This window comes from Musa acuminata, chromosome BXJ3-7 (assembly GCF_036884655.1).
Source record: "Musa acuminata AAA Group cultivar baxijiao chromosome BXJ3-7, Cavendish_Baxijiao_AAA, whole genome shotgun sequence".
In the NCBI taxonomy this organism is placed as follows: domain Eukaryota; kingdom Viridiplantae; phylum Streptophyta; class Magnoliopsida; order Zingiberales; family Musaceae; genus Musa; species Musa acuminata.
The window spans coordinates 2,378,321-2,405,801 of record NC_088355.1 but is presented as its reverse complement, the minus strand read 5'-3'; the positions used below and the strand labels follow the sequence as shown (position 1 = coordinate 2,405,801).

At 38.3% G+C, this 27,481-nt stretch overlaps 3 protein-coding genes across 6 annotated transcripts; 1 reads left to right on the top strand and 2 right to left on the bottom strand.

Moving 5' to 3' along the window:
* Positions 1–117: 117 nt before the first annotated feature.
* On the top strand, positions 118–15,262 carry LOC135643191 (sister chromatid cohesion 1 protein 4-like). Of its 3 annotated transcripts, XM_065159874.1 has the most exons (16): positions 429–697; positions 4,131–4,380; positions 4,519–4,616; positions 4,716–4,765; positions 6,276–6,343; positions 7,860–7,942; positions 8,063–8,947; positions 9,089–9,439; positions 9,607–9,748; positions 10,164–10,300; positions 11,756–12,151; positions 12,233–12,723; positions 13,030–13,063; positions 14,393–14,501; positions 14,583–14,712; positions 14,896–15,200. In XM_065159874.1, the coding sequence occupies exons 1-16, from the start codon at positions 574–576 to the stop codon at positions 14,992–14,994; spliced, it is 3,447 nt and encodes a 1,148-aa protein (XP_065015946.1). In that variant the 5' UTR covers positions 429–573; the 3' UTR covers positions 14,995–15,200. The 3 variants fall into 3 exon arrangements, with proteins under 3 accessions (XP_065015945.1, XP_065015946.1, XP_065015944.1); XM_065159873.1 differs by having other exon boundaries at positions 118–697; positions 7,863–7,942; positions 11,756–12,723; positions 14,896–15,262; XM_065159872.1 differs by having other exon boundaries at positions 11,756–12,723.
* Positions 15,263–19,222: 3,960 nt separating this feature from the next.
* LOC103990791 (small ribosomal subunit protein mS80 (rPPR6)) lies at positions 19,223–21,473 on the bottom strand. Its single transcript, XM_009410058.3, has one exon. It carries the CDS (start codon positions 21,298–21,300, stop codon positions 19,486–19,488), a length of 1,815 nt encoding a protein of 604 aa, XP_009408333.2. The 5' UTR covers positions 21,301–21,473; the 3' UTR covers positions 19,223–19,485.
* Positions 21,474–21,734: 261 nt separating this feature from the next.
* Positions 21,735–26,593, bottom strand: LOC108952092 (protein IQ-DOMAIN 13-like). 2 transcript variants are annotated; one of them, XM_065159489.1, is made up of 7 exons: positions 26,444–26,593; positions 25,849–26,369; positions 24,293–24,419; positions 23,547–23,819; positions 22,920–23,165; positions 22,701–22,832; positions 21,735–22,465 (listed from the first exon to the last, which is right to left on the bottom strand). In XM_065159489.1, exons 3-7 carry the CDS (start codon positions 24,383–24,385, stop codon positions 21,893–21,895), a joined length of 1,317 nt encoding a protein of 438 aa, XP_065015561.1. In that variant the 5' UTR covers positions 24,386–24,419; positions 25,849–26,369; positions 26,444–26,593; the 3' UTR covers positions 21,735–21,892. The 2 variants fall into 2 exon arrangements, with proteins under 2 accessions (XP_065015561.1, XP_065015560.1); XM_065159488.1 differs by having other exon boundaries at positions 25,822–26,369; positions 26,444–26,592.
* Positions 26,594–27,481: the final 888 nt, after the last annotated feature.

Below are 27,481 nucleotides of genomic sequence, written 5' to 3'. Positions count from 1 at the left end.
ATGAGCATCAAAGTCACTTTCAGCCGTTAGATCACGAGATGTGGAGAGACCGACACGATACTTTCTCGCTATCATTGCTCGTTGGTAATCCGAGAGCACTCCACCGGACTCCAAAAGCCGAAAGCAGTGTTCTCTTTTCCCTTTGGCCTTTTAGTGTTGCGTTTCTCTGTCATTCCGTCGAGTTCTATGATTCTATCCCTTCGATCCGGACCCGTACGGATCCGTCGTTCGAGCCCTCCCGTTTTTAAGATCCCGCCAATGGTTTTCATCGGTTTTAGGGCTTCAAAACGTCAAGTTCTGATGGGCTCCATGGTCGACGCGCCCGCATGTGAAGATTGGTGATTCTGGAGCTCGAGTTCGGTTCCTGCTGTCGGAATCGGCGAAAGGTGGAGTCTTGGGCAACTCCGAGGTGCTGGGGCAGCTGGGGTTTCGAAAAAGCTCGGATCTTGGCGCTCGTTTTGGTGGGAGCTGCGGGCCTTAGGGTTGTGAGAATGCTTTGAATTGGGGCGATTGATCTTCGGAGGGAGCTTGCTACGGGCTTCTAGGGTTTTCTGGAAGCGGAGGAGGAGTAAAATGTTCTATTCTCAGTTTATTTTGGCCAAGAAGGGGCCGCTAGGGACCATATGGATTGCGGCGCATTTGGAACGGAAGCTGAGGAAGAATCAGGTGGCAGATACTGATATTGGTGTCTCTGTAGGTCGGTATCTTGTAATTCTTCAATTTCTTAGACTTCTGCTTGTTAATCTTTTGAGTTTAACTTGTTTCAGTTGTGTTTAATCCTGTTGCATTGCTATTCCACCTTAAATTAGTGAAGTAATCCCCAGAGGCATCTGGTTTTTCAGTGGTGAAGTAGAGTAATAAGACCCAAAAGTTGGTGTTTGGTTTGTCTGTGACTCACATTGTTTTCTCAAGCACACAAAAGTTTTGAATTTTTGAAATTTATTTCTGTTCTTTGATTTGGACACTGGTATGATGGAGGTACCAACTGATATCAGCATTGATATGATAGGGTTTGGATGTAGCCTCTTGTATCTGCCAGTCTTAATACTGTCACCTAGGAAAACTAGGACACAGTACATTGTTGACTGGGATATTAATGTCTCTGCTTAAGGAAGATTCTGCCATCCATTTTGGACAGTTCACACTGATCATAATTTACATCTCTGGTACCTAATTTAGCGATGCACCCCGGCATTTAATGATCTGGATTTTATCCTCTTACATGAGCATTATCATTATTTTTTGTTTGTTATGACCAAATTTGTACTTTTGTTGGGATTCATCTACAATCTTGCCATTCATGGCTTTATTGCTCATACATTGTGGTTGTGCTAAACTTGTTCATCCTAGTTGATGAGTGTTAAATTTTTTTTTCCTCTTACATTAAGTAATCTTACCGAATGATCTGATTGTATATAAGTAACCTTGAATATATTAGGTTTGTGGTGAGTTATGCTTATTAATAGCATTTAATCTCCTACCAGTTTAATCTCATAGCACATGCTAACATAATGTTTTCATCTCAATTTATGAAGGCTACAATAGAGAACCTGTTGATGTGTCTATATCCTTGCCCATGTATGCATGTCTGTATAAGAATAACAGCAACAAACCATAATGTGCCGACCATTTGGGTTCAGCTACTAGAGCTCTCCTTAGGGAACATCAACTATGTAGAGTGGGCTACATGAGAAATATGCCTTAAACGCATTTTTTGGATGGCTATTGGTATGCTTCATCTTACTAGGAGGGTATTGAAAGTTTAGATGTGTTCGATTACTATGAAGTAGCTCATTTTTAATGTGAGATTTTCATATCGAATGAATCAAAACATCTTATATGTCATTTCTCTTTGCTAGGCAAAGCTAACAACTGTGGCTACAAATTTTCTTTGTTCTATAAGAATGAAATTAATATTTGATAATTTTCTTTTTGATATAAGAATCAAGTTAATATTTGACTAAACTAAACCTTTGTTAGCAGCTGCTTTAAATTAAAATGAGCCGACAGGTTGGTGTGGTGGTTGTGTTCATGTGATCATGACTAAATTGTAGAAATATTGAGACAAATTAGAAAAGAAAGTAAAACTTTGATAAACTTATTCTGGTATTTAACATGTATGAAATGTAGGCAAGTCCATATAGATGCAGTAAAAGATTCTGATTTTTGGTATTTTAACAGAAATACTGTCCATTAAGATTTTTGTTTGTGCTTATTCAAATTGATTCAGAATTTAGGTGGAGAAAAGGAATGGGCAGCAGCTATTTTGGTTATATGGTACTTCTCCATGTTTATTTGTTATGCGTGAACATGAATTACAAAAGTTGTGTGGTTGCTTGGCTATCTATCATGTAGGTAATAGACAAAAGTAAGGACACCTGAGCTTGGGCTGGTTTATGTACACATGTACAATTGTGCACATAGGGCAAAGCATGTATTATATAAGAATGATAATTTCAAGCTGTGAACTGTTGTTATGTTGTGCTAGTCGAAGAACGTTCATGCCATCCTTCTGATATTTTGTATCAGTGAGTTCCCTTTTTATCATGTTTTTATATCATACAACTTTCCACAAATGTTCATGCTCATTAAGTGCTAAGTATGTGATGGATGCTAGTTTTAGGGGGGGGTGTGTGTGTGTATGAAGTTGCAGCAAACATATCTATAATAATTTGCTCAGGAAATAATTGCCTTTGCAATGGCCTACAAGCCTAAGCTAGTGCTGGAACATTAGGCTATCTGTTGCCTGATCTTGAATATTTGAAAACTATGCATGAAATTATGATTGATTTTTCCAAGACGTGTATAACAAAACAATATTGGTAATTTCAAAAATGATTTTCTTCAACTTGATAATTGAAAAATATCACAATAATTAAGAGGGGAAACATCTTTGAATTGTGCACTCCTTATCCCCTTCAATAGGCATTTAACAATTTATAGTTTTTATCTCAACCATTTTATGATCAGATATATATATTAAAATTGCCTACTTGTACAAATCTGAGCATCACTATTTTTTGTTTAAGATGTTCATAACTTTATATGATTTTGATGTGTTGGATGGGCATTGACTTTCTGAACTTTATGTTGATACCAAAGCTTCCCATTATTGGGATTGGGATGGTTGATTCAGGGATCCAGGATCAGGATTGGTAGGAATTGGTTGGCTCTAATGAACATAAAAAATAAAAACAGAAAATATAGGGGTAATTAGAAAAATTGTACCTTTGCTAAAAGTTAAGTTTTAGGTAAATATTCTTAACAAAGGATATATACAAAAGTGTTTTAAAGGTATATTTGACATCACAAGAAGTCTAGCTTCTTCTATGCACGAAAAAGAAAACAAGGTTTACAAATCGTTCGACCCTGACCTAAATCTACTAATGTAGATCAAGATTGAGAATAGCCCATACTAACGACGGTCAAAGAGTTACATTTTTTGTTTTTATATTATTAGCATCAAGTTGACCTAGATACATGTTGATGCACATTGGGTGAAGTTTGGCACTTAATTGGTGGAACTGTGGAAGAACCTGCAGCTATATTAAATTCTTCTTTGGAGCTTAAATAAATATCACGTCCATGGTGTGTGTGTGCCATACAGATTAAGTTCAAGGAAGAGATTGAAAATTCCGCTGCTTACATATGTTCACACTTGAGCAACATAAATAAATTTAAACTAAATTTTCGCTTGCAAAACACCGAGTAGCCATAAAACAAAAACAGAATACAGTTACTTGTTAAATTCTTATGTTTAGCAATTAATAATCAGATTTTCAAAGTTGGAGTTTGACACAACAAACTCCAATGACATTACAAATTCTTAGGTTTAGCAATTATTAGATTTTGATTATCCATTGTGTGTTTATTTTGGAATATTAGTTAGCAACCTATTTCTCCAATGACACAACAAAAATTAGTTGCTTCTTGAAATTAGTGCAACCATGTATTATAAGATAGCTTATAAATTTCATAGAATCTGTAAATTTAAAGATAGTAGTAATTGCATGATTGAAGCAGCCTTAATGATTTCTTGCCGCATTTATATGATACTTTTTCCAAACTTAGCTTTAATAAGTTATTTCTCTTGTTTCCTTAATATCTTTTTCTTTTAATTTGCCATGCAGATTCAATTCTTTGTCCTGATGTCCCAATTGCACTTCGGTTATCTAGCCATCTTCTGCTAGGTGTGGTGAGAATATATTCTAGGAAGGTGAACTATCTCTTCCATGATTGCAGTGAGGCTTTGCTCAAGATAAAACAGGCCTTCAGATCAGCAGCAGTAGATCTTCCCCCAGAAGAATCAACTGCTCCTTATCATTCAATAACCTTACCTGAAACTTTTCATCTCGATGATTTTGAGCTGCCTGATAGTGGGTCTGTACTTGACATTGCTTTTAGTATTGCATATATGCACAGTTCTAATTTTTTTATTTATGATTATGATGATGGAGTTGTCAGCATGCTGGAATTGACATTTCTGGTCCTTTACGAGTTTGACTTATGTTTTGGCAGTGACTTTGTTGACCACCATGTCAGTACAAAAGAGCAGATTACACTTCAAGATACTGTTGGTGGCATGGAGTTTTCATCTATGCAATTTGGATCTGATGGTCTGTTATCTAGTCAGAGCACTTAACACATCTGCAGTTTAATTTCATGCTTCTCGTTGCAAGTAGGTTGAACCTTATTTATTAAGTTTGTTATTACAGAAAGATTTGGTGATGGAATTGATTCTCAGATTGGCTTAGACATTGATGAAGTAAGTTCCACCACTTGTATTTATGCTTTGCACTTGTGCATATCATTATATTTTCAGTTTTTGCTGATGGAAACAATCAGCAATGCAATGAGTCTTAAGCCTGTACTGTAAGGGGTGCAAGAAGAATTTTGTTCTCATTAACAAATGCAAGATGTTTTTGTTATTGAATTTTTACCTTTTGCATAAATTTTTATCCTAATTCCTCAATCTTGTTTTGGCTTGCCGTGTCTCTTACCTTACCTTTTTTGGAGCTAGAGATGGCTTTAACAAATGGTCCTATGAGGGCCTCCTTATCAACTCCCATCATGGCTAGGTAAGTCATAGTGGGTATGCCATAAGGAGGTAGGGAAATTTATACTAGGAAAACCTACTCTCAAATGTGTCCAAAAGCTAGTTGTTTCTATCATTCAACAAATTTGCCCATGTGTCATTGGCCTCGGAAGTGTGTCCCATATGGACCCAAAGTTACTACCAAAGGCTGGTAAGGCAGTTAAACCAAAACAGGTTTGAAAAATAGGAAATCAAAAAGATGTGAATAAAACAAGTAGTATTAAAAAATTGATTTTCTCGAGTTAAAAAAATTAAGAACCCATCAAATTCATAAAATCCACTAAATAATATTAGGATAATCTGTAATAGTAGATATGACAAGATTGGGAGTTCTGGAGTATGACACCCTCGATAAAGCTGGAAATCACAAATTGATGAAAATAAACTGCCCGGTTAATATCAGAGTTGTGCTTTTCTAGACTTTTTTTTGCAAAATGGGTAAAACATGATGTTGCAACATCTTCAGATGCAAGCTCCTGGCTTATATTGAATTCTTAGCAATATGCAGTTGCTTTCTTACATCAGGACTCTGCAGGGTGCTATGATGTTTTGTGCAGTTGCTTCTCATCTTTAGTCTCTATAAACATTGTTCGTTTATGTGCTTATGCATGCAATATACTATTGATTATTCTACTGAAACATTTGGACACAGTGAAATGAAAGACATTTTTTATGATTATTCAAACATAAAGGCAAAACACTAGGTCAGCTTTAGTTTTTATTGTACCTATGATAGTGTAATGATGCTACTCTTAAATGTAGCCTTCCTGGTTATCTATGTCCACTGATACTCCAAAAAGTTTTTATAGACGGAGGGGTACGAGGGAATTAAACTATTGATAAATTTGACAATAACAATTTGTTTTACTTATAGTGTATGTTACTAAGTTGACCCTAACTAGTTGGGACTTTCGGCTTTGTTGTTATTGTTGTATAGTGTATGTTACCAAATTGCAGAAAGCTAATAAATTATGATCTATTGAGCTGCAAACTGACAGGGCAATCAAAGTTCCTGTGATGGAAATTCATTGTGATCCAAATTATTATTTAGAGGATAATTAAGTTAATGAAAGGCTGCACCAGGGAGCCCTGAAGAATGCAATTAACCTCTGATGTCTCTATATCTATCATGCACATTTGAAGTGTTGGCTTTTAACTAATTTATTTTCCTCTTCATTAGTTGCAGGACTTGTTCTTAGATAAGCATCCCTCGCATGAGCATACTTCAGTTGCAGGCTCAGACGAGTGGTAAACTTTCTTTTAACCCATGGGTTTTACATGTTTATCTGCATCCTCTATCTCTGCCTTTTCTATTTATCATCCATCAGTGACCATCATCCCTTAATGTTCACTTTGCTGAATGTTAATCAGGTTTTTTCCTTTGAAGTTAATTTTGTCCTGGCTATAAAAAAAACCTAGCTTATGTTGTTTGATGGATTACTTTTCTGATCTTTGTGCAGCAATATTTTCAAGTAGGAATTTTTGTATATAACAAAAGAAAAAAAACACTATCAATGCATTCTTTCTCTCTCTGTGTTTGGTGGCTGTGGCTACAAACAGTATTAACCTTTCAATTAACATAAAAAACACTATCATGCTGGACCTGCAATTCTAGGCACTAAGTTTAGGTTGTAGACATGGACCTTGTTGGTGTCCCAAGGGCGAGAGTGCTACTGCCAATGGCTTAATTTTGCACACTCTTGATTACATAAAGATATCATTACTTCAGAATTCCATCATCTAGACCTCCATCTGTGCCATTACCTCAATTATCCATTATCTAAACCTCCTTTACACCATTGAAACAGTTTGAAATCACCACCTTGCTAGTTGTACCCTGCCCTTAAGCCAGTATAGATGCATCTCAAAACCATGTGCTGTTATGAGTAGTGAACAGCCTGTTATGATCAGCCTCTATCATTTGTTTGTTTGGTTGATAAAATGCATGAAAGCCTCTAATATTTCCATTCTGGTATGCTATAGATTGCTTCAGAACTGTCATTTTGATAATAACAATTAGAGAACTTAGTTATACTACCCATTTGGTTGACCCTTGCCCACAAACAAGTCTTCAAAATGCTTCAAAGCCTTCAATATGATTTGAGTATCCTGTCATCTGGTTCTAAATTCGCTTCATTTTGATTTGATTCTTGATTTGATCCTGTCATTTTGATAATATTTCCATTCTAGCGAACTTAGTTTTAGAAGTTCTCATTTTATTCCTTCTTTAATATCCGAATTTGATGGTAAGGTAGCTTTATGGATTTTTTTAGGGGCTAAGCATAAATAATAGGCAAGGATTCTTTATATTGGACAAAGTAGAGGGTTATGTACAAAAGCCCCTTGAAAATAAATTTATAGCAGAAACCTATGTTTGAGTCTCAAAAATAGAGGTGTGCGAGTGTCGAAAATAGACTCTCTATGAAGAAATAGAAGCAAGGTTGCGTACATTAAGCCTCCCAAATCCTGTATCAGCAGGAGTATCATGCACTAACCAACCTTTTATTGATGTTTTGCACGAATTGGCGATTACTTCTCATATTCCAAAGTCTATTTCCAATTTCATTTTTAGCTATATTTGGTGTATTTATCAGTTGAGACAGTTTTTATGTTTTCTTCACTTCAGATGGTGGTGCTTGTAAAATGGCTGTTGTTGAGTTTTCATGTTATATCAATAGCTGATATTATCCATATAGTTTGGTTTTTCAGTCTGTCATTCAGTATGTCTGATTATGTTCCATTAATGTCTATATGCTTGTTTTAGCAGCATGCTTCAGGGTCAATCTTCATCTTCCATGCTTGTCACAGAGATGGGTATTGATAAAGACGAAGGAGGTTCTGTTAAAGGTACTAAGTTGAAATTCCAATGGACCTTTGTAAACTTTCTAATTATCATGATATATAATTGTTATAAATATTCAAATATTCAAATTACGGGGAAGAATGACATATCTTCTGATTGGCTAGGCTACAACATCCAGACTTCTAATCTCAATGAAGCATTTTCCCCCAACGATCATAATGTTGACCAAATTGGTCATAGTTCTATTGCTGATGTTCCAAATCTGGAATCAACATATTGTGCTCATGCTCCACTTACTCCTGGATTGATGGGAGAGGCTATTTCAACCCCTATACCTGAAAGTCCTGCTCTGAGTCCCCACATAAAACATTCACCTTCATTTGGTGAAGAAGACTTGAAGACTGATGGTGGCCTCATACACATGTCAATGATGGAGCCTGAGTTAGCACATGTTCCACAAGTGGTATCCTCTCCTACAGTTTTGTTGGAAGAAGCACAACAAATAGCTGGACTGGGTGAGCATTGTGAACAGGAGAGCACAGATGATTTTCAGATTAAATTTGTTGCAAAAGAAGCAAAAGATCTGTCATGTGACGATCAGAACCTTGAAAATGGAGAGAACACATTTCCTGATATATCTCAGATGGAGGGCTTGGTATCTTCCAGTTGTTCTTTAGAAGCATCTAATTCTGAAGTTCCTCAAGACAAGTCTCCAGTTGAGACTGGAGTTGTAACTGCAACTTCTGAAGCATCAACTGAAAATCTATTGGCACCTGCAGTGACCTCATCTACCAAAATTAGTTCACTTGGGGTTGAAGCTCAGCCATCAAGTAATCAAGACCTTGAAGTAGTTGTTGACCCTTGCCCACAAACAAGTCTTCATTTGAGAGCTTCTAGTTCAGAATCAAATCAAGCGAATACACATTCTTTAGAGAATTTAGAACCAGTACAAGATGCTCCAGAAGCTTCTCTTGAAGATCTTTGTGTCCCTTCACAAATGCCACTGAGAGAGAAGGCACTGCATAGTATTGAATGTATCGAGAATCAAGGTTTGTTTGTTTACTTGGCTCTCTTTTGTTTGCATTTTCCATAAATTGGGAAGTCTAAGCTGTTATGATTTTCATATATAGATTATCATGTTTCTAGTGCTTCAGTCCATGTGCATAACATGTCAGGAACATATTTGACAGGATCTGTCCCTGTAGTTGGCAACACAAATGAGATATCTGTTGACCTTTCTTCGAAAGATACTGAGTTGGATCGGTTGAACTGTTCTTCAAGTCCTGAAAAGATGCTTTTAGCTCCGACAAGTGATGTTGACCAGGCAAAAGAATTAAGTCAGCTAACTGTAGATAAGGGAGTTACCGAGTCTGATGGAAGCGTTGGCAGAATTTCCAGTCTCTCTGGTAGGAAACGCCACCTAATAGACAGTGCACTAGTTCTGCCAAATGGTAGTTCAGCCAAAATGTCTGGCAGAAAACCATTTAGAAGAAGCACAGAATCTATTCCTGATGACGATGATTTGTTAGCATCTATATTAGGTAAGAATTCTTTTGGCTTGCATGTTGTGTTCACTTTCTAAATTGATTACTTAAGTACTAATAAATTGTTTTCTTCTCATCTATTTGGATCCAAGATAACAATCTTGCATGTGAATATACTATAAATCCCTCATTTTTTTACTTAATTATTTTGGTCATTTTTTCAGTAGGAAAGAGGACTCCACTCTTGAGGATTGGTCCCACTCCACCTCTGCCAAAAGCAACTTCTCTAAAACGGCCTAGAGCAACGCCCAAATTAGGCATGCTGAAGAAAGTGCTGTTGGATGATATTACAGTCTTACATGCTGAGTATGCATCTTTCTTTTTTATCTCCACATTTCAGTATTGTTGTTGTCCTTACCATTACAATTTGCTTCCATGATTGGAACCTTTTGTTTAAGCCATCAGGACATCGCACCTTAAACCCCATGTAAGTCTGAGAGATTTTGCAGCTAGTGTCATCTGATTGAGTTCAACTTATCCTTAGAAGAAGGCTTGTGTTTTTCTTGATCTTCCCATACAAAGTAGGGGAACTACTGAGGGCAAGCCTTTACTAGTTGAAATAAGGAAACTATCCTTAAAAGTTCTTGTTTTTGAATATTTGAGTTCCTCATCTTTTTGGTTGTCACTATGAAAAATGTCACCCTATGCTCTTTTCATTTTTTCTTTGGAGCTGCTACTTGTGTTGATGCAATGTGATGAAACTTTCTTTTGCCTATTATAGTGCAATTCGGCAACAGCTAATGCACACTGAAGATATACGACGAGTACGAAGGAAAGCACCCTGTACACATCCTGAAATTTGGATGATTCAGAAAAGTTCTGCAGATGATGAAATTTTCATTGAACCTATTACTACTGGTTAGCTTTTTTTTTTGGCTTATTGATTTATGTTATCTGTGACTTACACACAACTTAAAAGGCATCATTTATTTGTTGGAGCAATTTCTTTATATGCTTAAATTTGTTTGATGAATGCCAAGATATTTATGTGTATTTTTTCCCTTTCTTTCTAACACTATCAAACTTGGAATTTGGGTGCTCTAATTTACCTTTGTGGAGCATATGATAAATTCTATTTATTATAAAGTCATGTCCAAGGATGGTTTAAAAAGCTTGGAAAGTTGAATTGATAACTTTTGACATTAGTTCTACTGCAAGTTATTTGTGGGTGGACTACAACAGACCAATCATAAACTTTAGTAGAGCGATGTCTCAAGTTCATCTGGTTTAGCTAATTTTATTAGCTGAGATCAGGAATTTTGGAATTATTCACTTAACAGCAAACTTGCATCCATTTATTAAACCTTCTTTGTAACATCAGGTAAATACAACCATGTATATTTCTTTTTTCACCTAGTATTATAGGCACTCATCCACCTGTTTGTTGATGATTTTGGGCATGTATACATTTTCTCATAGGACCACACTCGTCAATTATCTATTCATTCTACAAGCGGAAAATTTGTGAATCTGCCTGAAAGACCAACAAGCATCTCACTGCACATTGTTATTGTAATTATCCACTGATTATGCCCACTACATCTGTTTCTATAAGTCATCCCTTCTATTCACCATGTTGCTCTTTCAGTTTGTTGTCATCTCTTAATAGGTCCTTTATGTGAATTAATTTTGTTATTTCTTGTTGCTTATTATCTCGAATCAGTTGGGGTTCTTTTTTACACTTCGGTTTTTTAAAAATTGGAATCAAACTGTTTGACCGAAGCCAAACTGAGACAGCCTAGTAGCCGAACTTGAATTAAATGGAAGCATTGAATCTGTATTATGCAACTTCAGCTTTCACTAGCCTCGAGCTATTTCTGCAGTTACTCCCTGGTCTTACCCAAATGGAGTAATGGCAACCACAAAGTCCAATTATGAAGAGTGCTTCTCATCTCAGTTGTTTCATACCGAGAGCACTTCTAGGCTCAGTTGTTCATCGTTGCCAATTGCTTTTAGTCATTTTCATGTTAGGTAAGTTGAAGCATACCTAATTCATTTTAGGAAAAAGAAGAATATCATAAAATATCGAACTCTACATTTTTAAATGTAGAGAAGGTTGCATACGTTAGTCCTTCCCAACTCGCAACTCATGCATTGGGTTCATCCGTTTTAACAATTATGAAGTATTGACCTATTTGATCTTTTTAGCTTCTTTTCGATGATGTTCTTCTGATTTCTTGTTTTTCTGATACAGAGTTGATGCTGTTGATTAACTCTGTGTCATCAGTTGTATTTGCAATCTTGTTTCATGTCTTTATAATCATGCCATCCTTCCATCGGTATGTAGGCTTGACACGTATATTCTACTTCCAGGTATGTCTGTGGAGCTGAGTGCCCTGCACTCTCAAGTATACGATTATGTAGCAGACCACCTCAATTCTTGTGCAGAGCTGTTGAAAGAATCCAACTATTCTAGAAGGTCAGGCATCATCAGGGAAGCTGATGAGAAAGAAACAGCTGATCCAACAGTGCCAAATAGCACTGGTTTTGGAAGACAGGAATCACCTGGTGTATCTGTGTCAACTGAAGTTGGGAGTAGCATGATTGCTTATAACAGTGATGCTCAAGAACATTTACAATCCCGAGCTGGCCTACCTCAACTTGAGGCTTTAGGCAATAATACACCATGTCCAACAGATATAAATGAACGGGAAAGAAATGATAAAGCTCCTGCTGATGGCTTAGCTACTGGTGAGAATGATCCTGAAGGTAGGTCAGTTGATAAGAAAATGCCTGCAGTTTTGGATAGTGATACCATGATCGATGTTGAAGTTGAATGTGCTGCTACAGATGCATCAGCCATGGAGGAGAGGGGTTCGGTGGATGTGGTAATTCCAAGTGACCCTCAAGATGCTTGTTTTGAAATAGAGAATGAATGTAGTCATTCGTTGGTCTCTACACTAGATAGCTGTTTACCTCAAGTTGATGAAAATTTGCCAGAAGGTAGATTAACTGTCATGCTGGATGTGAGTTCTTCCCAGGATATGATCCAGGAAGTTGGTGAACCAACTGACAAGGCTATGCAGGAAAAAGAAGGTCAACTTGGTAACAGAGTGGAGAATGAAGCTATTGCACACATAGTTATGGATAATAAAGAAGTTTCTATTCCCGATATTAGCTTTTCAGAAGGATCTGAGATAGCTGGTGTATCCTCGCTCAAACCAAATAGTGACATCCAAAATATTCCTTCATTAGTGGGAGAAAATTCTTGTTTGCTGGAATTTAACCTTGCCGGCAGTGGAGAAAGCCCCGTGGACTTCAACACTGCAAAAGAGTGTAGTGTAAGTTCTCGACTTAGCTAATATTAAAAATTGTAGAAGTCATGAATTGTTTATATTTTTCCAGTTCTCAGTGAAAATATTTTTAGCTTCAATTCATATCTTGCAATGGGAATTCTGAAAGCTTCTTGACATTGTGCAAACCTGTGGCATGCTCGAAGCCTGTCACATGTCCTGCAGTGGGTCTTCCTGTATGATTGAATAAATTTTTACACTATTGCTGCCAGTAACCATATATGCAAGTTGTAAGTGTTCTTTTGCTGCACCTGAATTTTATACTTCTATATATTGACATGTTTCCATTTGCAGGACTTTTGCAGTGCAATTGGTGGCAATGGTACAGGTATTCTTCTTATTTAATTTGCAGCACGTTTTCATACTCTTTTTTTTTATAATTTTACTATGAAAAGGAAAACTGTGTTTCTGATGCATGACCTTCAAATGACTGCTTAAATTAAGTATAAGAAGTTATTGCCATACACCATTCTATCATATAAAGGATAATCCCTAATTAATATAGCACATAACAGTTCCCCATATATTCTTGTGTCTTTTTGCTTTTTAAGTAGTGGGGGATAATCTGAAGCACTTCTACTGTCCCTAACGTCTAGAACGAAGTGAGAAAAGAAACCTGTAACCTCAGAATTTATTGGTCCCATATTTTGTCTTTTCTTGCTGTGATTAAGTTCATTACTCTCAGAATTTCTAACAAATCAGTTCTTAATTTTGAGAGATGATTGACCAAATAGGGCACAAAGGTACCTGTAACCTTCAATAGTTTCTCAGAAGAACAAAAATGCCATTATTCTTTTATGATAAAGTGGATTAGCTGTAGTAATATGTTTGTTGTATTAGTATTTCCCATTTCATGTTGATGGGTACAGCTACATCTTACTTGTAAAAACATTAGATGGAACTATCCTGCTGTCAGCAACCATAGAATCTCAAGTTGAGGTTATACTTGGTCTCCCCGACCTTATAAGATCCATGTTTATTGATACTTCATCCCTTTTTTTCTGTTGAGATGTCTTCTTGAGTGAAGATGTCGTCCACCATAATTTGAAAATTCTTCTATGGCAGGAACTAGAAGAATAATGTCAATCACTTACATTTAGTGTTCTACATGGCAAAAATTCTCCAAACTTTTATAAGAAATATTACAAGTTTATATGTTTTATTTCTAGGAAAATATTCCAACTCATGGAAGAAAGATCTTTCTTCGAATTTGAACTAATTTTGTTTAGATACTTCAGACTTGATGCCATGGTCTCTGTGTTTTATTCCAAATGGTTTCTGTATATAAGAAGATTAGAAGTTTTCCTGTAGATGCTTGGAAGGGAGTTCATGAAAAGATCTCCTGGACAGAAGAAGAGATTGTTCTGGAATTAACTATGTTCAGTGTTTATCATGGAATCTAGTAGCACAGTTAATTTAACAGCACCGATACCTACTATTGACATGGATAATCAACATTTCATAGAGTCAACAAGTGACGACATTAGTTGATATTGTGCTGCTTTTGTCTCTTCATCTGATCTTGATTATTGTGAGCTAAAAAAACCATCATAGTCAGCTTTCCCTTTGATGCTTCGAACTAAAGAATATTTTGCCTTTTCATAATACAGGCTGGTGGCATTAACTTCTCTTATACCTTATGCTCGTTTTTTGTCAGAGTTTCTTAATGCAGATGATGAAGCAGACTATAATGAAGAAGCAGATGATGCACTGAATCCTGAAGAGGCCCAATCACTTGAAAATAGCGGTTGGTCTTCCAGGACAAGGTAGATTCTATTTTAGTTTAGTATATATTTATCGTGGTTAATCCCTGAGCATAAACTGATGTTTTCATACAAAAATTTCAGAGGTGTTGCGAGATACTTAAAAAATTTGTTCGAGGGAGAATCCGGACGTGTGAGAAAAAGCCTTGCTATGGACCACATCGTAGCTGGAAGAAGTCGCAAAGAAGCATCAAGGATGTTCTTTGAGACTTTGGTATGCCAATATCTTGCAAACTGCTAAACTCAATTTGCCTTTTCTGTTTTACTGCTCTCATATCTTGAATTGCAATTCATGTAGTGACTGAGGCCCTTTGGCACTTCACATGTGAAAAAAATCTGTCACTCAGCAGTTTTTCCCCATATTTCTTTTTCTTAGTGTGCACTCTCTCTTTTGCAGGTCCTGAAAACAAAGGATTATATACATGTTGAACAGGAGAACCCTTTTTCGTATGTCAACATAGAACCTAGATCGAAGCTCCTCAAGTCGGAGTTCTAAATTCTAAAGACGCATGCATTCGTATGCAACTTTGCACTGATACCTAAGCCAGATGCTCGTGCCACCCGTAGTTGTTACCTTTTGACCTCATCTTGTATGTTTTTACTAAATGGTGTTGTATTGTTTCCTTTCTTTGTACTGATCTTGTACTGCTGCGCCGAGCAGAGATGGTGCTTTGTACTTGTAGACTGATTATAGTGTGTATAGATATGTATGTGTACATTATTATCATCTAATGCTAATATCTTATGGGGAAGTGTAAAAAACAGCATGCTGTTTCACATGGAGATACTCAAGACATGCTAGATTTGATGTTGCTTGCATTCACTGTAACTTTCTGTTTAAGAGAACATTCTATCTTCCTTGAGTTCTCTGTTTCTTTACCTTGCATAAAAGGTGACTTATGTTTGACTAGGTGTTGTGGTTGGGTTTAGATCTGGTCTCCGTTTTAGAATCGATAATTTTGGTTCTTAAAGTTTGGGAACCGAAATCAAATCACATAGGGTTGAAGAACCAAAGGTCCGGTTCAGTTCCTGATCATACCATCGGTTTTTTATTATTATTTTTAATTAAAATAATTATAATTTTAAATGAAAGTTATTTTTTTAAAAGTTTGGAAATTACCAGTTCAGATCAGAGTCAGAGATTTTGATTTTGATTTTGATTTTGATTTTTCAGTGCAGGGACTGTTGATTCTGGTTTTCAAAAACCAAGAATAATAATTGAGTTGTTTCGATTCGATTCGGATTGGAATTGATGAACCATTGGTTGAAGCCGGTTCGAGTTCAAATCCAGTTCGGTTCCAGCTCCAAACTTAACCATGGTCAGGGTTACTTGGGATATATAATGCCACTCTACAATACAACAGCAACCAACCACATAATGTTTGTATTTCTCACATCAACTTTTAGTTTCGAAGATAAATAACATGATTTTTCATAGGTCTCATGGCATCAACACAAATTCACTAGCAAATATCAAAACATGTTTCTCATGCCATTTACCATGTCTTTGTAGACAACTTGATCATGTTGTTCGAGCCCATATCCGCATTCAATCTCCAATTCCAGTTCATGATGCCTGTTTCCTTCAAGCAAAGTATCCGCACTAGCAAACATTCAATCGTTTTAGTGGTCAAACCTTATTTTGCAAACCAAAATCCTCAAAGGCAAGATATATGCAATAGTAGTAGACAATCCTCAAACCTTAATTTGGATTTTTTCCCAAATTCCAAAAGCAGAGTAGACTATGCCAGAGGTTACGAATTCTCAAAAAAAAATTTAAATCAAACTTGCATTCAAGAAAAACCATGAAAGAACATCTCAACTAAAAGTTATTTCCAACAGAGTACAACTCCGAAAGACCTTCAGGGATCAGGAACTGAAAGTGATGGTCTTTGCAGATATAAGTCTCCAAAAATTGCAAGGGAGGTGTTAATATCAGACTAAATCAAACTGCAACAACTCCAATCAACCCAAAGAACCTCATAGCAATAGAGTAATCAAGCCCCGAGTGTCTCCAGATAGCAATTAAAGCTAAACAGACCCACATATTGAAGAAAAGTTCAAAAATTATTATTGACAAAGATCCAGCAGAGCACTGACATTCAATATTCAATTTTCAGCAACATCAAGCGGGCTAATTATATATTATCCCTTATAGTTAGACCTCTTTAGCATCCCGATCCCTATATTTAAAAAATTTACATTGAAATTCCTATAGTTATGAAAGTGAAACATTTAACCCTATTTATCCTAACGTCATCCTCTTTACTGACGAAAGCTATAACACATGATAGCACGTGCATGAATAACACAAAAACGATGAGCAAAAGGTAATTTCACGATGATGGCACCGCGGGTGGCTGTTGTGGTGGTAATCGATGAGAACGATGCGATGGTCGATCTTGCCGATGTCGATTTGAACATCGACGATCAGGAGGCAGAGCGATAAGGCATCTGCGTTGGTGCCGCATCGCTCTACCTCCTCCAATGCCACTCTGCATCTGCGTTGGTGCTAAGAGGAGGCAAGTTAGGCATTTGCGTTGCTGACGACAAAGAAGAGGCAGGTGAGGCAGAGCGGTGCCAAAGGAGGAAGAGGAGGCAAAGCGATGCGGTGCCGACGCAGATGCCTCACCTGCCTCTTCTTCCTCCTCCGGCATCGCACCGTTCTACCTCATCCTCCCGGAATACATTGAGGCAAATGGAGCAATCGATGCCCTGCATCGATCCCTCGCCTTTCTAGTACTTGTGGGCTGCGATCTTGTTGATCAATGCCTTATCAAGCCCGTTCGATGGGGAAGCATATGAAGTTTCATCGAACAAGCTTGATGAGACATTGATGAGCAAGATTGCAGTTCACAAGTACCAAAAAGGTGAGGAATCGGTGCGGAGCACTGATTGCACCATTTGCCTCGACGAATTTTAAGAGGATGTCAGCTTGTGATGCGACACTAGAGGAGGAAGAGGAGGTAGGTGAAGCATTTGTGTCGTCGTCGGATCACTCTGCCTCCTATTCCTCTTCCCTCCTCATCATTGGTGATGCATATGCCTCACTTGTCGTATCTTCCTCTTCCGACGCCGACGCAGATCGATGTCAGAAGAGGAAGAGGAGGCAACGCCAATACAACATCAATGCAAATGCCTCATCGCTCTGCCTTCTCTTTCTCGTTGTTGATGTTTAGATTCACATCGACAAGGTCAACCACCACATCATTCTCACCGACTACCACCACAACAACTACCCACGACGCTATCATCCACTACCATCATTGAAATTATCTTTTTGCCCATCATTTTAGTGTCATTCATGCATGTGCTGTCATGTGCTGTATCTTCCATCGGTAAAACCGACAATGTTAGGATAAATGAGTTAAATGTTTCGCTTTCATATTTATAAGAATTTCAATGTAAATTTTTTAAGTCTAGGGATCGAAATGCTAATTAGATCTAATTAGAAGGGGTAATATGTATTATGTAATTGGCTCAACATCAAGTATAACTACAAACACAATTCACCAATTTAAAGCATGTGAATCTCCAAAGATATTAAAATTATCTACAGTTATGTGTTTGATGCCAAAACACAAACTTCTGCATTCTAGCTAGCATTCTGTGCATACAAAACCTTAGAGCTTAGCAAAATCCATACTTTGAATTAGAATTTGTCTTGAATATGCATTTCTTCAGCTAATCAGAACCTCATCTTAGTTTTAAAACTAAGATACTTAAAAAAAATTATCAACTAAGGATGCCATAGTATGGTGGCTTATATGTAGACTACCATCGCCAGAGTAAAGTCCTGTATTTATCAAGAGTTAAACAAATTGGTAATCAACCTCTAACACAGGCTTAAAGGCAGAATCTAAGCCAGATATTACTATGTATGCTGAAAATAGGACTAGTGAATAAAATTGAACAGAAGTTAAAAATTTATCTGCAAGACCTGCATAACAAACAGTTAACTAACACAAAAGTAATTTTTTTTACCAAACCATTGCAGCAAAATACTCTCCCTTGATGTCCTTCAATATCTTATTTGCAACATGATTCAGTCTTCCTGATATACTTCTGTTGTGCACACATGCACAGTGACCGGTAACTGTACAGGAAAATAATAAACACAGTGAAGATATACATATATAAGATAAGGCAGTTATAAGTATCTATAAGACACTGCATATTGACAAGATAAAGCAGCATAAACTAATCAAAGCATTTACAATTTGCATGTCAATAAACTTAGATCACTTGTAAATCATATTTTGCCCGTCTCAACAATCAAGTGAGCATTTAAAGGAAGAGGGCCTGTAGGAGAGGAGGGTTGCAAGGTAGACGATGATACATGTTATTGAGAATAAGTTTTCGTGGATCAAATAGTAACAATGCAGGTTAATGAACTAAGCAGATGCCGAGGAAAATACAAAATCTCATTTGAGGGAAAAAAAATTTCAAACACAGGCATGCATGAGGGCAACATTTCCATAGTAAATTAAAAAAAAAACATTTCCATAGTAAATAGAAGCTGAGCAACTGGGATCAACAATACCATCACCTTATAGTAAGCAGCACTTTTCAACCAAACCTATAAAATAGTCTTATAAGCATTCTGCAGTTAAGATTCTTAAGTCAACAATGAACCTACCGCTTAAAGCATTATGTTGACTAATAGTTCTCAAATAAAAAATAGCATATATATAAATGGCTGAAATGGAGCTTAAACTATAAAATAAAGGGAAGAACATGAATAGGGTCTATTAGCTTATACAAGATAAGCAACAAAAGACACTATTATTTATTAAGAAGCAACTGAAATTAAATGAAAAGCAAAAAAAATAAAAGGCCCAAAGAAAGATGCCCCTTGAAAGTACAAAATTGTGTGGTAAGAACATATTCATGACTCTGAAGCTCATTTCCATGCCTACATCTTGATGTTAAATAATAATACAACAACTAGGCATAAATAGCCAGCCTCAGTTCAGAATATGTTAACTTATGCTTCAGCGTGAACTGATTCTGACTGTGCTTCCTGTTCCAATTCCTTCACTGCTGTAATAAGACTGCGGGTTGTTCCCTTAAGGAACAGACCACTCTCTTTCATCTCCTCCAGAAGCTTCTCAGCTGTGCACCAATCAACAGCCTTGAGGCATAAAGTCTTTATTAATTTATTGTATTCATCTGCATTAGGTTGTACCCCATAGTCTTTCATCTCCTTCAAGCAATTAAGGGCCTTGTCATATTCCTCCATCTTGCAATAACCACGTATAAGTATGTGATAAGTTACGGGACTAAGTTTAGCATGATTTTTCTTGGCTTCACGATAGATCCCATATGCCTCATCCATCAGGCCGCCTTTTGCAAAGCCACTCATGATTACACAGTAAGTATAAATATCTGGTCGTAGTCCTCTACCTTCCATTATCTTCATCACAGCAATGGCATCCTCCATTTCTCCTCCTTTAGACAAAGCAGTAATAACATAATTGAACACTGCACTTCCAGGTGCTGGCCCTGATTGCGCCATTCTTAGCAGCAATTTCTTTGCCTCCTGTGGCTCTTTAACCCTACATAATCCGTGAACCACTGAACCAAAAGTTGTATTTGCATACTTGAGAGAATCTGTAGGGTAGTTGTCCAATAACTCTAGAGCTATCCGCACAGTTTCATCCTTTCTAGAGAGACTGCTAACCAAATAATCGAAGCTAGATCTTGGAAGGAATATCTTCTTTTCCTGAGCCATCAAATAAACCAAATGGGCCTCTTTTGTCATTTTCCCTTTACATAAGAAAGATATCACCTTACCAAGCTTTTCACCATCAGGAAGGTTTCCTGAGCTAAGCATCTTCTCGCAAACAGACCACGCAGCGTTAAACATGGATCGTTTACGAAGGGCTTCAATTGTTAAGTAGTATGTATTTCCATCTGGGTTACAACTGAATTCATCGAACTTGTCGAAAACTTCAAGACCTGCTCTGGCTTTCTCAAGTCTCCCAAACATTGATATTAATTGATTAAGAATCGAAGTGTTTACCAACCCCTTCTCATTTCCAATTTCCTTGATCAAATCCCACAACATGTATGCCTCCATTTTGTTAAGATCTGCAGAACTGCTGAGAGCATTGACAAGAAGCTCCACCATCTTCAAAGATTTGACCGATTCTTCACTTCTCAAAGCCCATCTGAAGAAGCCAACCAAATTGTGACCCGAGACATAAGGTGTCTGAAGCACCATCGCCACTAACTCTTCACTCAAACTGACCTCAATCTTATCCAAGCTAGATTCCAACGGCTCTTGCGAAGAATCTCGAAGAAGGGACCGTACCTTGTCGACCTGCTGGATATCAATCTCAGTGACCGAGCCCGGATCCTCTGCTGCTTCGCCTACGGGCTCCTTGGCAGCAAAAATGCCCAAGGAATCATCATCCTGAATGCTCTCCTCCCGTAAAGAGCTCAGGCTCTCTGCCCCCACCTGACTTTCATCCTTCCCACCATCCAACTCGGAAGAACCCTCCCCTCCATCATCAACTCCGTCGATCCCAGTTTCGCCGGCATCCGAAATCAATGAATCACTTGACTCCACGAAACCAAAGCTACGGTTTTTATCTTCGTCATCTCCAGAAACAGCTTCGTTTGGCGAAGAGAAGAACCGGAGGTTTTGGAACTGGAGATTGACGGGACGGGCCCATCCGAGCGTGAAAGGAGGGATCGGGGATAGGGTTTTGGAAGAACCGCGCTTCGATTGGGACGGAAAGGGCCGTCGGATCAAGGATCGGAGAAGGAAAACCCTAGCTCTGGAACGCCACCACATCGCTTCACTTCGTCGTCCGGGAGACTCCGGGGGCTGCGACAAACGAGAAGCGAGCGGCCTCTAAGGTTTCTTCTAGGGTTTTCCGTTTCCTTTAATGACTCGCAAAGGCGTCGTGTCTGGTTGGGACCGCAGGAAACGGCGGTCGCAGCTGGGCCTCTTTGGATCCGCGGATTCACCTGCGGCTCCTAAATCCAAAAGCAGCGCCGAAGGTGCTATTATAGACGGCCCAAAGCGGGTCCGGATCGGGTTCTTGAAACCGCATGGTCCGAGTCCGTTTCTGTGATGATGTGATCACTGTTTATGATCGGATCCGTAACCCTTTCTTGGGATGACTCGATTCGATCCATTTTCCGCATACGTAGATTTTATGCATATAGACTCATAAGCATTTTCTCATGTGAGGGAGTAAGAAACATTATCTTAAATGTAAACAATTATAAGATAAGAATTGTTATTATTGATGTTTATTACTGCAATCAACAAAGATCAAACATACAACACACAGTCACAGAGTTCATGGGTTGATACCAAAAACATAAACAGCAGAAAACACAACAAAAACAAAACAAGTCAGATAACACACAAAGAATAACTACACGAAGCTCCTCCGCCCGGCAACAGCGCCCGCAGGCAGCGACACGATGGAGTCGATGCTCATGCCACCCACCGACACCGTCGACCTGTGCTTCCCTCGTCTTCTCGTCCCCTGCGACGCCCCGCAGCCACTGCCGTCACCGCAACCTCCGCCACCCATGGTCTCCTTGCCGCCGAACAGGGAGCCTATGCTCTGCCCCAGAGCAAACGAGAACCTCTTCTTCTTCGGTTCCTGGTTCGCATGGTGGCCCTTCACCTTGGCCTTGGCGGAGGCCGTGGGCGCCATGTAGTTGGGCACCTCGAACGGCGGGCAGCTTGTGAGGCTCGCGTCGTCCGCGTCCTCGTGCCTGCGGCGCAAGCGGTGTCGGTGCGGCCGCTGGGGGGCCGGGGCCGGGGCGGGCGTGGCTCGCGGGAGTCCCGCGACGAGGAAGCTCGGCGTTTCGACTGGCGGCGCCGCGTACGCTTGGTCGGACGGGAGCTGCCGCTCGAGCCATGTCCACCACCATGGGGCGCTGGCGGACCGGAGGCCGGTCAGCATCGCCTCGGCTGACCTGGGCGTCACCTTCAGTAGCTGCCATCAAAGAATCCATGAACAAGTTAGCATTGTTGTTGATGTTTCAGATTAGCTACAGGCTAATAAACATTTAGAAACAATTTGAAGGCCAGATTTGCTTGCAAGATTGCTTTGTGGTTCTAATGAGTTACTCGAGGAAGAGTAAGGCTTTAGAACTCCACATTTCAAGATAGTGTGTTTACTGTAAGATCGATGGCAGAACATGTTTGATTCATCAGCATGGGAACATTACCTGATGGGAATAAGCATAAGCCAATGCTCTCTCTCTCTTGATGACTGCCTCCACCTTCCTTCGCATCCTCGCTTCCTCCTCGTCTTTGGTGAGCAAGCTATCGTCCCATTCTCCGTAGCCTCCTGCTTCGGTCTGCAAGATGTGCACAACCAAAGGTAGTAGATATGCTCATATGCATGAGATGCATTGGGCAAGTAATTGTTGATGGTGATCTCTCACTTGGTGAGCAACGCTCCATTCGCCAAAGTTGCTCTCCATCTCCTTTTCGCTCATTCGTGGAGTGTGGTGGAGTTGAAGGCTCCTGCTCTCCACCATCTGCAGCCTCCTGCTGTGTATTTGTGACTGTACTCGAACAAGCATCTGCATGCATCGCATGGTGTTCATCGTCTGATGCTTCACGTGCTGCCCTCTCATGACTCTTTGAAGTCGCATTAGTCCCCTCAGCGCTCGGTAGCTCTGCCTCGCCTGCTTCATGTAAAGGAATTTTGATTTCTATCTTCTTTTAAGCTCACTAAACAGATCATAGTGCTGAAATTTAATGAACAAAAGGTTGCAAGATACAGTTTTCTGTGCATGGCTCTTTTGATCTTTAGATGAAACTGATATCAACTAATTATGATCTCTGCTAAGGTGCACATCTGTTCTTCGAGGAAAAAGTAGGACAAAAGGCCACCTCTATCATGTTGCAGAATTCTAAATTCTCTATGGCAGGTGGTATTAGTTCTTTTTTCTTGCACATTGACATTCTGATTTTAGTTGACTTGATCCGTGTGTTTTATATCGATAAATCAAATACTAACAAGATAAAAAGAAGGAAGCCGCAATTCAAATACTAATTGAGCTCACCTTGTAACCTCTATAGGCTGCTTGAATTCTGGTTGCTGAAATGTGAACATAGTTGGGGATGACTGCTGGCCGAAGTGCAGGTGATTTAGACTGTTGAATTTTCTTCGGGGGCACCAAATGCAATCTCTGGTGCTGCTCATTTTCAGCATCTTCAAGTATTTTCTCAATGCTGCTTGGTTCTCTATACAGGGGAATGAAGGAACTGAACTCGCCATGCTTCGATTTCCCGAAACCCCATCTTTTCTTCTCTCTTGTAGATTTCTTTTCTAAACCCTGCAATTATCAAGCAGTCCTGTAGGATTAGAATTTTGTTAATTAACAACTGTCATGGTTGATTGATCATTGAACTATAACAAATTTGACATTATAATACCTCATGCAGAAGGTTGAATCATATATATATATTTGAAGTTAACATAATCATACTCTCCATAACATTTTGAGTTTCTATTCCAACATAGATTCTCATAAAAAATAAGATATTGTTTTGGAATTGTCAGATTAAGTAGTGTTGTTTTCTTTTGTTGCGTCAGTGTAGCTGAAATTTCTCTAGAATTGTTCTGTTCTGCAAAGGCATTCTTTGGGTTGCCAGGATAATACCTTTATATGAATTCACATACAATTAATGGATAATCTATTTGATCTCAGTAATTGAGCTTTCTCTCTATGTAGACCTATTGAGACAGTAATTAAAGTAATTAATGCTTGCAGGTTCTCATGCTGGGGGAAACTTTTGTTCAACTTACTTGGGTTGGAATTTTTGAGTCAACAAATTTGTCCTTGGAGCTTGAAGTGAAGGCTCTTTTGATAGCAGAAAACCAACTCCCTTTCTTTCCCATCTCCTTGTCATTAGTGGCTGAACCACAGAGGTGCCTGAAATGCATGAGACAAGTAAGTTTTCAGATGGTGTAATGATAGTAGTATCCTAGATCTTCATTCCATATAAGAAGGTTCAAATCAATTGTGTGTCCATCCTCCAAAGAACATCAAATTTGGCTGCAAAAGGAATCAATATGAATATGACAGTTCTGATTAATCATGTTTTTTTTGTCTATTATCAGACAATTGTCTCCTTTATGGATATGGAAGTGATGGTTGAGTAATAGAGATACATTATACAAGATCAGAGCATTTTAAACTTACATACTTGTTTTCTTCTTTCTCTAAGCCACATTCCAACTTTTCTTTGAGTAAAATGTCATGTGCAAGCAGTTGTTTAATCAATGCTTCTAAGAAGAATGTCTGCTTCCACTATTCTCAAGCATTACATCTCAGCAATCTATGTTTTCCAGCCTTAACATTTTGTTCAAAGAAATTTAGCATATCACTATTAGAACCAAACCAAATTTTGGCAGAGCTTCACATCTTTCTTTGCATTTCCGCAAATCATTTTCTGTTCTAATCAAGTTAATGTAAAAGCTTTATCCGCATCCAAGAAAAGCTGGAGGTGGAGTCCTCTCTTCTTTTAAACGACTACAATTATGGATTCCTAAACTTCCAAATCTAAGATTCAGTGAAGGAAAACAACATCAGTTCTTCTTTGGACATTGTTGAAGAGTGTATGACCATAATCTGTTTACTCATAAACTAAAAGAAAGATGTAATGCTATTGGACTTGAGGATTGCAACCATGTACTTTCATCGATTGAAATTACAAGTACATTTACACCTGCTGGTACTTTTGTTATTCCATTATTCAGACAATAATTGAGTTTACCTGCTGCCCTGTTCTAAACTTTTCATTTCCAGTTTGTCACTATAAAAGCACTTCTTTTGGAGGAAAGTGACTAAAGATTTTTTGCACAATGAGAACCTTTCTGCAGTCATGTTTAGCTGTACTGTTATTTAAGTAGTATTCCCAAAAGCAAACGAAGAAAGCTTTAGAAATTTTATAATAGATTATGTAATAGAAGCTTGATTACTTTGGAGTTTAACCAGTTTTACTCAACTTTCAAGGCTAACCAAATGGCAATCTTTTGTCCCTCCTCACATTCTCAGAATATACATTTTTCAGAAGTTATAAGTAAGATAGTTTCTTAAAACAGTATACTGATAATTCTAGATTATTCAAACACTGCACTAAGTAGATTAGCAAAACTAAATGAGAAATGTAATTGATGTTTTCCATGATCCATTGAACTACATCTTAAGAAAATTTTGAAAAATACAGAAGAAACTTGAACAAACTATTTCCCCATAATGATAACACAAACTTGCTGAGATCTTCATTTTAGTAAGAACATAGATCGGTAAAAACAAGCTATATGGTTACTACCTTGGAAGGTTTTAGGAACCAACTCACTAGCAAAGATCATTCAGCTACAGGAGAAGAGGGAGACATGGCTTGAACTCGGAACACAATTCACCACAGAGAAACTGCCTCAGTCCTCCAAGGTATGCTTGTTTCTTTCTCATTCGATAAACATGGCATCTGGTTCTTCCTTGCAAGGATTGAGATCCTTTTGATCCTGCTCCTTTTCAACTTTTTCTATTAGGTACAGGGTGTTTTATAACACTCTTCTGGATTGATGAGGAAGAAAATGACCACTTTCTCACTCCATGGCCCCAAACCAACTTTGCTTCAGTAGAAAGCCTTCTGAAGACAGCTATGGGCACTCGAGAAACAGTTTGGTTGGCCTTCTTTTCTCAATACAAAATTGCAACACTAGAGTCCCACAGAAGGTTGCTATTTCAAGCTACTCCAAAGACGGAAAGCCAGCACCATATGCTAGATCTCTTTCCCTTGTGTTTGGAGCATGTGGTTACTGAGCTGAATGCAATCAATGATGTGTCACTATGTCTAATACATCTTTAACATGGTACCTGGTAAGTAGTAGTTTGATCAGTGTATGACATGAACAAAGGGTAAGAACCATTATAAGTTGTAGAAGTTGTACCTCTGAATCAACTCCTGAAGGGCAATAAGAAAGGATCAACCTACAAAAACAAAATGTTCACTCTGTGACCAATCTTCAAAAGATTATCTATGATATGTGAGTTCATCAAAAGTTTCTGTAATGCTGATTCTTCTGATTGACTGCTTAACTACATCATCCTCCAACAACTCATGACTGGATTGTGGACACAAATTTAGAGGTGTCTTGCTTATAAGCTACTCAAACTGAAGGAAATGTAAACCCCAACAAAGTAGGGTGGTTCCCTTGTCCAAATCAAGGGTGTTTAGTGGACAGGATTGTTACTAACTACTCTCAAGGTCATTAAACTCTTTGCCAGTGCCTATAATGGTGGGCACATCTCTAACTGGATGTCTTAGCAGAAGAAGAAGAAGGCAACTGACATGACTCACAATAGGTCCTACTCTCCTTGTTTTGCCAGAAAGCCTGTTTGCCTTCTCTCTGATTGCTGCATTCCATTTTCTTCCCTTGTCAACAAAGATTGATGAAGCAGAAACTTTTGAAGTGTGGAGTTGGCTTTTGTGATATTTCTTTTGAAGGGGCTGTCTTGTATCTTAAATCTAAAGTTTGAAATGGGTTGAGCTTCCACATTTAATGCAACATAATTGGAAGCATAAGAATTGTGTTGGACCATGATCAAACCTAAAACTGCATGCTATTTATTACAAGCCCATGATTCATCCTTCTCCAATATGGGAATCTAACTTGGTTAGGTAATCTTCCTTTTACTCAAGTTAGGTAATCTAACTTGGTCAGCTAAGTCACCAACAAATTCTTATGTCACCCCATCTAATTGACAGTATCCTTAAAATATTTATAATTATAAAGATTTATTAGACATGATATGTAGGATCTTTGAATGATTTCTGTGAAGGATCACTTCACTCCAGAGGACTTCATGCGATGATTCAGTCAACCCAACAACATTTCCCACTGCTTAACACTTCCTCAATCATAAGCATGAGTGGATGGAAAGATTTTAGGAGAATTATTATAGAAAAAGTGCACAGACTAATCCAT

Excerpts from the sequence above, each read along its gene's own strand:
- LOC103990791 (XM_009410058.3), bottom strand. The coding sequence starts at position 21,300 with ATGTGGTGGCGTTCCAGAGCTAGGGTTTTCCTTCTCCGATCCTTGATC.
- LOC135643191 (XM_065159872.1), top strand. The coding sequence starts at position 574 with ATGTTCTATTCTCAGTTTATTTTGGCCAAGAAGGGGCCGCTAGGGACC. Across the intron at positions 4,617-4,715 it reads TATGCAATTTGGATCTGATG|AAAGATTTGGTGATGGAATT; the intron begins GTCTGTTATCTA and ends TTGTTATTACAG. Across the intron at positions 14,502-14,582 it reads GGTTGGTCTTCCAGGACAAG|AGGTGTTGCGAGATACTTAA; the intron begins GTAGATTCTATT and ends CAAAAATTTCAG.
- LOC108952092 (XM_065159489.1), bottom strand. The coding sequence starts at position 24,385 with ATGGGAAAGAAAGGGAGTTGGTTTTCTGCTATCAAAAGAGCCTTCACT. Across the intron at positions 23,166-23,546 it reads CAGCCTATAGAGGTTACAAG|GCGAGGCAGAGCTACCGAGC; the intron begins GTGAGCTCAATT and ends TACATGAAGCAG. Across the intron at positions 22,466-22,700 it reads CTTATGCTTATTCCCATCAG|CTACTGAAGGTGACGCCCAG; the intron begins GTAATGTTCCCA and ends CTTTGATGGCAG.